The sequence below is a fragment of the Centruroides sculpturatus genome, unplaced genomic scaffold (assembly GCF_000671375.1).
Source record: "Centruroides sculpturatus isolate CEXI.00-Female unplaced genomic scaffold, Cexi_2.0 scaffold1495, whole genome shotgun sequence".
In the NCBI taxonomy this organism is placed as follows: domain Eukaryota; kingdom Metazoa; phylum Arthropoda; class Arachnida; order Scorpiones; family Buthidae; genus Centruroides; species Centruroides sculpturatus.
In genome coordinates, this window is record NW_019385682.1 from 133,661 (window position 1) to 144,092 (window position 10,432).

At 27.1% G+C, this 10,432-nt stretch overlaps 2 protein-coding genes across 2 annotated transcripts in view; both read right to left on the reverse strand.

The window, feature by feature from the left end:
* Positions 1–6,995, reverse strand: part of LOC111641161 (N-fatty-acyl-amino acid synthase/hydrolase PM20D1-like) — a 55,295-nt gene extending 48,300 nt beyond the window's left edge. Inside the window, exon 1 of the mRNA XM_023387287.1 lies at positions 6,590–6,995. Within this exon, the coding sequence (XP_023243055.1) occupies positions 6,590–6,857 (268 nt within the window). The 5' untranslated portion in view covers positions 6,858–6,995. The remainder of the gene's footprint in view (positions 1–6,589) is intronic.
* A 1,203-nt stretch (positions 6,996–8,198) lies between these two features.
* Positions 8,199–9,452, reverse strand: LOC111641165 (cytochrome b5 domain-containing protein 1-like). The gene has a single exon (XM_023387290.1). The coding sequence runs from the start codon at positions 9,401–9,403 to the stop codon at positions 8,648–8,650; it is 756 nt and encodes a 251-aa protein (XP_023243058.1). The 5' UTR covers positions 9,404–9,452; the 3' UTR covers positions 8,199–8,647.
* Positions 9,453–10,432: the final 980 nt, after the last annotated feature.

Here is a 10,432-nt window from a genome sequence, read left to right on the forward strand (position 1 = left end):
CCCCCCAAAATAAAAAAATATATACTTTCTTACTACCTTTATTTATATGTATTGATGATAATAAAAATACATACATACATAGTCTTGCGTTTTTATTAGTCGTGTTTTTTTTCTGTTTGAAAGGGTTAAAGAATCTGTCTAATGTCGATTGCTTTTCTCTCTTCTTCAGGATTTTTCGGAAGTAAGTAATAGCATTGTAATTGTAGAGATCCCTAAGCCTATTAACTTCAATCTGGTTTGGATTCTTTTTCAGAAGAAAACATATCTCACCAAGTTTCTTGGTGTTCTTCATCTAAGAGTTCTTGGCGTTCTTCTGTCGTCAGATCAGTTTCAGGTTCCATTACAAGCTCTTCAATATTCTTTATTTCTCAGATGTGATTTTTGTTACTCCTTTAGCTGCTTGAGTTTTCTTGATTATACAGTATCTTTCTTAGATAAGATTGAACTGCGGCTTACAGTAAACCTGTTCAAGCCATACTGCCCAGCAGCAATAGACATCAGACATCTGCCCACTCTCTACTTTTGCTATTATACTCTCACCTTTCGAAAATAAAAACCGACGCAAAACTTAATGAGTGCCTGCCCAACAGTCTTGTGAATACTATAAAAAATTGTTTCTGTCAGAAAAATAAAAGGCTGGAATTACAAGGGAGAGTTTCAAAGTTCAGAGGAATACTATCCGATCAGTATATACCGAGTTGAGCATCGATGTTGACGTCTCCTGCACTCCAAAAAGTTTCGAATTGTTGTCTGAAGACAAGGGAAGACCAATCGCTATTCATTATTTTACTTCTCTTTTTATTGTGTTTGTTCTGAGAGGTGTTCGTTGTCCGAACATAAAAATCTTTAGTGAAAGTGTTCGCTAGCCGATTTGTTCGTTAACCGATAACCCACTGTATTAAAAAAATTAAATCTTTATAAAACAAAAAAAAGCAATGAAAATGAAAACAATAAAATAAAAAATACTCCTGAAAAATCAGGGGTCTCAAATACATGGAATATCAAAACCTTATGGTTTTCTCAAATTAGATGCATTTTCCTGACAGAGGACATTGTTCTGATGACTTAGGATGTGACTTGCATTTTTGTACCTGAGAGGTGGATAAAATACTAGTTGGTACTTATTGATCATATCTTCAAAGAAAAAAATTTTCTTTCTGTATTCTGTGAAACAGTGCAGGTAAAGATTCATATTTATTCTGTAGACAGTCATATTTCTAATGATTATATGAAGATTACAAACTATTATGTTACAGAAACCTCTATGTTTTTACAACACTGATAAAGTATTAAACTACTTTATATTACTTACCTAAAAATGAAATTCTATATATTCATATATATTATAAAAAGTCTAATAAGTAGAAATATATTTTAAGAAATTAATAATTTAAATATGAATTTTTTAAAAAGTATTAAAATATTTAACCTAAAAATATTTGAAACGTTTTATGTTTAAAGTTACAATGTAATTCTATTAAATATAAAGTGAGACTGATCTCAATATATTTTATATTAATCATACCAGTATATCTTAAAATAAATTATTATTTTTATGATAAAATAATTTAAGATGTTAAATTGTAAAACTCCTTTATTTGTATTACTTAATTAATGATATATTTCATTTTTATTTAAATGTAAAGCTTAAAAAACATCAATAATATTTTATTTAAATAGTCAATTCGGAAACCACATTTGACTAATCAGTTATGTGAAATCAGTAAAAAATATTTTGTTTTTCAGCTATAATGACTTATTTTAATTTAAAAATTGCAATACTGTTTTATTTAATATAAATTACTACTTAAAAACAAATACATTTTTTAAAATTAGAATTGTCATTTAGTAAAATGTTTTACTGTGAGAAAGGCTAAATATATTCAAAAATACTTCAAATTTAATTTTTATTTTTCATAAATAAATACAAATATATGAATCTACCAAGAAATTTAGCATATTTAAAAACACAAAAATAGACAACAAGATAAATAATTAAAATAATTCTCTATTATGATGTTTATTTATTTTGCATTCTAACAAATACATAAAATCAAAATATTTTTTTATACATTTTGAAATAGTAAATATTTTTGACTAGAGTATGAAACAGTATTAGCCATCTATTTTTTGGTAATATTAATGATGATATAAAAATTATTATTACAAAGCTATAATTCAATCAAAATGAAATGCTAATATTTTTCATGTGGCAACAATACACAAAAGTATTAGTGTAAAAATTGTGATATTCAATTATTGAATTTCAAATCAATTTGGAAATGAACAAAAGAATATCAAAAAATTCCATGATTTGTTTTAGTGTTTATTATCAATTGAAAATTTACTTTCAACTGATTTCCTAATATTTTCAATAAAAATATTAGGAAATCAATTACCTTTATAACAAATACATTTTTAAATGATGTAGCAAATTGTATGTGTAGATGATTTTTCCTTTTTTTTTCAAAAATCAGATACAATGCTGTTGAATCAATCTTATTAATGAATGAGAACATTTATTTGAATCAAATATATTAGAAATTAATATTAAACAGAATAAAATAGCACATATTTGCTTTGCTAAAATAAACAAAATAAAATGTTAAAATATGATTTTCTGTATACATTCAATTTCAGTTAATAGGTTTATTAATAGAATCAACCCAAGAATAATAAAAAAAAATAAATTATATACTTTTATAACTTCAAATATAATGATTATCAATCCAATCAAATAACTGATATTGCAAATTATCAACCATATTACTTCTTTTTAATAAATACAGCTATGCTTATTAGATTTTTTAGACTTGTGAAGTAAAGGATACAAAAACTCTTAAAGAAAATGTCTATCTCTAAGCAAAAATTATTCATTATCTTATTATTAAATGTAAACATGATATAGCCCAATAAGAACTGACAGACTGTTTGGTATTAATCAAGAATCAGGTTATTCAATGTTTATATTTTTACTGACTAAAAAGTAGTATAGGAAGTTCTTATCAAGTTATACTTGTTATCAAGATTAAAAACTAAATGTTGATAACCAGAACAAATGTCTATTTAGCTAATACTTTCAATACATCTCAAGAAATGATTTGTGTAAATATATATGTATATCACTCATAAAACCAACACCAGCAAATAACCAGAAAAAAGGAAAATTTACGAACGTTTTTGTCTCAGCGGAATAGACATCATCAGGTATATATGTTATCGAACAAATGGCTAACAAAAATATGTTTTTTAAAAGTTTGGACTGATTATGTGATTTGAAAACCTTATGTTAAAATTTATATGTTTGGGATAAAATTTCAATACATGTATATTATTTAAGCCATAAACGAATAAATAATCAATTAATTTCACATTAATTCCTATGATTTAAATATCTTCCATAGCTTAAATTTATGTTAATGTGAGTTTATGTCAGTGGACTCTAATTCAAAATGTATATACAATAGTCCCTCCACAAAATGGGTTCATATAGTTCGGATTCCTATATGATGGTGAAAAAATTGCGACCGTATTCGTATAAACACGCTAAAAGAGACTCGTATAATTCAGCAAATCGTCATCGCCAACTCATGTCGCGACAGGATTGGTCGAATCTAGACCAATAGCGGATATTGCACAAACCGTTGAGTTTAGTGTAAAGATTCATATTTATTCTGTAGACAGCAGACCTACTAAAAACCATTTATTATTTAACATCCATAAAAATTATATTTATATTAATGATGTCTCCAAAGTTCAGCAAAATTTTCCCAGAAAAACAATTTATCAGGAAGCATGCAACGCCATTCAATGCACCGCTCCACGATGAAACAAGCTTAAGCAATGGCGTCATCGAACGGTGCACGCTTGGTAAGTAATCCTACAATTTTTTGTTTATAGCATAGTTTATATGAATTATTCCCAAAAAATTATATGTATTTTGGAAACGTTGAGTCAAATTAGTCTAGAATCGATTAATTTTATGGAAGAAAACCTTTCAAACAGCCATAGACTGTAAACTGCATACATACCGGGCTGTGATTGACTCATGTATTTAAGGATTCGTAGAACATCAATTTCATAACGAACAGAACGTATCTACCGTGTTATAGGGGGATCGACTGTACCTTGATACCTTCGATAACGTATAAACCTGATAATACTTTCAATTTTCCCAAAAATTATCTTTCGGTCCACACAATTATAAATAACTGTACAACAAATAAAAATTTTACATGTTGTTAATTACATCAAATAAAATCTGTAATTGCATTGCATAGACCTAAAGATTATCTTTTTAAAGATCAAAAATACTAGTTAGCTAAATTAAATATGTTTAGTTATCAAAGTTAATGTTTAATTACTATAATAAAGATAATTATAATAAAATTTGTCAAACTAATAAATTATTAGAGATTTACTTCTCTCTTTTCATTATACTAAATTTTACACATTAATTATTACAAGATTATTCATCTAAATACAAATAATGTTTTAAATTTTAGTTTAATAAGTTTTATATTATTGTACTTAAAATATTCTATATAAAGTTTCAAAATATTTATAAAAACTATTTTATAATTCTTTATTTTAGAATAACAATTATGAAAACTTTTGTAATTACATCTAATTATATTTAAATTACAATTAAGTAAAATTACACAACTTGGATGTAATACTCTAATGTAAATCATGGCGCAAAGAAGAATATTTTTTTATTTAGTTAACTGAATTCATTTCTGCTTTGTCATTATATTCCCTAATCTTATTTTTAATTTTTAAATAATTTGTTTTTTCTAACTTTCCTTATGTACACACTACAACACAACATATATACACTAAAAAAATATAACCACATATAATAAGAATCTATAAATATAAATCTTTATTTAAATTTGTTTACCAGCTCAAATGTTAGTGCATTATGCAAATATTGCATAAACATTTAAGAATTACAGAAAGAGCATGCAAAATTTTAAGAATCATTACAGGTCTTTAAATGAAACTAAGATTATGTAATTTATTATTATTGAGAAGTTAATTATAATTTAAAAATAGGAATTAAGATGTTTAAAATATGTGCTATTTTAAGTTATCTTAAGTTGGTATGTACAGTACAGTACAGTACATACCTAAGCTATTTCTCTAAAAGGAACTTGCATCAATAAATCAATATTTATCATTTAACATGATTATAGCTTTTTTCCCATTTATTATAGAGAATCACTTTAAATTAAATTTTATTCAAATTCTAAGAATGAAAAATTGAATTATCGAGTTTATAAATGAAAATACACAAAAAAAGTTTCAACTAATTGAAAAAATGAAATGCTATTTTTAAAAATTAAATTTAAATATATACTAGTTACAATTTATTAATTTCAACACACACTAAAATGTTTCAATCGTCTGAACTAACTGAACTTTCTTAATCATATTGATTTGAAGTACAAAAATAAGTCAATTTCAAATTATAGTTCTCTTAGAAATTTCTCTAAGATCTGATAAAAAGAAATCAATAGCAAACTGGCTCAAGATCAATAAAGTAAACTCAAAGTCATTTCGGTGAAACGACTTTGAGCTTATTTTGATATCTATTAACAATTCCATTTACACATTGTATTTATAAAACAATAATTCTTTCAAACATTATAAAATTTATAACCACAAAGAAATAAAAAAAAGCAGACTATTTTGCAACCTTCAGCCTAGCTTTAAAATCAATAAAATTTCCACAAAACAAAAAAAACCAGGCAGTTATCTATTGGACATCATCACAATGCCGGGCTGCAATTTTTCATCACAATACTCTCGATTTTAGTAGCATCTCATCCCTATACATCATACTTTTCCCATTAACAACGGAGTCACGCCAGTCATCTATCTAACTCCATTAAGGACAAAATTTTCGAACCGAAATAACGCATACATAGTTAATCGAATCCGAGCTTCCCACATCTCGTCTCAACTTTCATCTATCTAACTCTATTCTCGAGATTAAGGAAGAATGGACGGTCAAACACCAGTAGGAATCCGTCTACAATTTTAAAAAATTGCAGCCAGACAATCTGCAATAGAACCAAAACACATTTACACATAATAGAAAGAAAAGAAAAAAAAAAAAAAAGGAATTTAAACTCTCTAAAAATACAAGTCTTATAATAAAATTGATTCAACAGCATTTACAAATCGAGCACAAAAACAAGCAAAGACATTCGGTCTAACGGAGTCGGATAAAAAAAAAAACAAATTTAAGGAAAAAAAATATATATATCTTATCATTAGCAAATTTTCAAATTGAAATTTACATTATCGAGTTACAAATTTGATGATGATTTGAAGATATGTTGTTAATATTGGAAAGTTGCTGTGTATGCAAACATAGGTTGCTTAGTTACCAGACATCGACCAATACCTGCAAGTTAAAACAAACAATTCTCAATGGCACACACAAACAAACTAACTTAGAAATTTGTAAACAAAACAACAACAACAACAACAAAATAAATAAATAAATAAATAAAACATGTAAATTTCATTGTTTTTTTATGTAAATTTCATTATATATGAATAAATCGATCCAGCTTACTTTTTTTGAGATGATCACCGAATCTTCCAAGTTCTTCGCTATTGTAATTATGTATATCAGTGGTTACCGTTTCGAATTGTATAGCTTGTGATAGGTGTTCAGAGAGATTCCTCTTCTCTTCCGAGATGTGATCATCATCTTGTGGATTACAGGATAAAGGTGGAGGTGGTCGATGGACTAGAAAAGTTCTTATCAGAGCGACTGCAGTTAGTAACAGAATAGGACATATAATTACTTTAGTAAACATCTTGAAAACCATAATAGCCATGACCGCAATGATCCGTACTTAACGTTAACCATGAACTACCTTATACTAAAAACTATTATAACGTCTGCGACCATTAAACTAATAATAATTTACTGGTGTATAAAGCATCGAAATTTTGCAGCAAATCAACTGCGGACTTATAACGCCCCCTGGATTGCCGGTGTGTGATTTATTTAAAAAAAAAAAAAAAAAAAAATTTAATTAATTATATCGGGAAGTTTATTTTTATTTAAATTAATTTAATAATAATTAATAATATATTATATTAATTAATCGTGATAATATTTAATTTGTTATAATTTATCGAATTTCTTTTGGCGTAGGGTGGTGGTGACGTCAGTGACGATTTTTCGATGGCGTTTTTCCGAGAAGATTGAATCTCGGATCGATTCAAAGCTTATTTTTAACTCTTTGGCTGAGTTTTTGATTTCTTTAGTGGGAGTGGCAGATATATGAGAAAATTATCTTTAATAAAACGTTTCTTTTTTACCTTTTTCTTCTTCTCTCTCATTTTAGTAACTTCTTACTTAGTAATAAAAAATAAAAAAGAAAGAAAAAAACAAAAATTGAATTATGGAAAAATGTCGATTTTAATGAGAATAAATTATTAGATCTATATTAATATTTAATAAGCCTTTCAGGTTATAATTAGAAGTGAAATAAAATGAAAGAGAAAATGGCGTCTTTTCTTCTTTGCGCCATGCTTTTCATGCTTACAGCCTATTGCAATTTAATATTATATACATTTCAGAATACGATATAATGGCTATAGTTTTCATTAGAAAAGTACATTTATTACAGAAAAAATATATATAATTTAATTATTATAAGCTTAAACGAGCCATTTAAAATATTTGATAGATTGTTATGCAGTTACCATAACAAATACATTAAAGTACATTTACCTGTCTACTAAATAATTCGTTCAATAAAATTTCGTTTTGTCATCACGATAAAATATTATATCTCGGACGGGGTCAAATTATAACACTTTTTCAACAATTTTAATATGGTGTTGATGAATTATGAGCTATATTTTCTATTAATGACCTATATTTCTTCGCTAGACGATCGAATAGTTAATTTTCTCAATAAGTTTGAAACACGTACGTCTATAAATTTGTTTTAATCACTTATTAGCCTGTTATTAAAGTTTATTTTCTGTTCATAAAAGACATTAGAATAACTGAGTAAATTCGCAATGATTTCTCTCAGATGATCGATTTGAAAAGTATTTTTAAAAATTTAAATCGCATTCAATGTTTTATACGTCTGAATAAATATTTTATAATCTCTCGAATATATTTAGATTATTAGTCAGCTTAAACTAACTGTTCTTGCTTGTCAACAAGAAATTTTATATTTAGAACACCTTCATTATTAATTAATTAAAGTTTAAATTCAAGTTTTCATATAGGTTTTTTTTTTTAAAGAAGTCACCCAGGTCTAAAATTTGAAAGGCCCATTACGCAGAGATCACCAAGATGAGAGATGAAGTTGAGAGACGAGAACAGACCTACCCATCTGTAGATCCACGAGGACAGTTATAGCCTCTTCAACTGAGTCCAGCAACCGCCATATAATCCAGAATCCCGAAGGGCCAACACTCATGGAAGATTCAAGTCCTGGAGATCGCCAGTACTTGTGGAAAATTCAATCAATCTAGTTCTGACTCGATCCTGGGCATCCAAAGTGGTAACCGCTGAGGTCATAAGGCCGAATTCATAAGGCTTACAAAGGTAATTTTGCTTAAATTTATAATTTATTACGATTAAAATAATAAATAATTTTTAAACTACAGTTAAATCGTCATTATAATAAAGATGAATGATTGGAATGAAATCATCTTCATTTAGTTTTAACCTGTAAAGGTCTTCACTGATATCTTTGATACCATTCTCTTCTAAAGTTCCTAACATATTCAGATCTTTTCCTCGATATCTCCAAGTGTAACTGTTTGCATGGGTATTATACTTGAGATAACGTTTTAATATCTCGTTCATATTTTCTTCGCAGCAAACCTCAATTGTTACGCCCTTCAATAGGAGCATATTAACAATATGAATTTTTCTGGGTTTTGAGGTCACTAATCCAATTACGTAAGAATCATCTTTCCACCAAGGAAGCTTAGGTCTATCTGTTTCGTTTGTTATCTCTTCGTCTGTTTTCTCTTGGTTACATTCTTCTATATTATGGGCATTTTGTGAACGATCACTGGTAGCTTCTGAAAAATGTTCTTCAATATTACATTCCTGAAAATCTGTTGCTACTAAAGACAAATCGATAAACTTTCCAAAGGGGGTAAATGGAGTTATAGAATTGGTTTTAGGATTAACGTGTGTTTTTGGATTTAGAGTTTTAGGATGAAACCAACTAGAAATATCCTTGCCTGCAAAAGCCAAAATTGGATCAAATAGACAACTTCCCTTGTGTTTTTCGTATAATGAAGTCAAATTATAAACTTTTCCAAACAACGACACCCACAAATCATCCGATTTGTTGTGAAGAACAATTTCGTTAGGTGTAAAATATCGAAGACGGGCCATTTTTAAAACGTAAATTCGAATCACATTATTCGAACTTTATCTAATCATATTTTTTAAAATACAAAAGTTAACTGAATCAATTTTATGTTTCCATAGAAGCGTATTTTTTTTACATAGTAACTTTTATATAATCAATATAATAAAATAATACATTTAAATCAATATTATAAATAAAGGAACTTTGAAATTTAACAATAATTTCAATGAAATTTTGAGTTTAAATTACAGAAAAATGCCGATGGATTAATATATTTTTTATAAATTAAAATGATATAACCGATTGTCATAACTATAAAAAGGATTTATAAATCAACAGAATTATATATAAAAAGTAAACATTATCGATATTTATATTTTTAATTCATTAATATCCTACTTCTGAATCACAACTTTTTTGAATTTTACATATATTTTAATTATATTAATGCGTTTCTTAGATACATTTCATTTTCTAAAAGCAAATTTCAGGTGAATCATTTTCTCTTATGTAAATATATTGATTTAGTTCATTTGGAATATAGTCAGAATCAATAGTCATTATCATAAATATACGTAGATCTAAAATATTCTTTGTACTTTCTCAACACATTTGCCAAATTTAATAAGTGATTTTTAGAATTTTTTTCATTCTAAATATACTAAAAATTATTAAGATAACATTAATAAATTTTCACCAAACTTTTTTTTTTAATTCTATTTTTAACTGTTTTCTCTCAAAGATTTGCTTACAGATATTTACTGTTGATTAATTAAAGAAGCATAGTCTGTACTATAAGTTAGGAGACGTCCATTAATTACATTTTTGAGCCACTCTTGACTCCTCCATCTCTATTGAGTACAACAATATACTTTTGGCAAACCTTCTTCCCTTTAATTACTTGTATAATTAGATACAACATACTGGAGCCGTATTCTGGTCACTGTCTCTGGTCTCTCGCAAGCCGGTCGCTGATTGGCTAATCATTTGAATTAGCCAATCAGCAACCGGCTTGCGAGAGACGAGAGACGAGAGACAGTGACCAGAATATG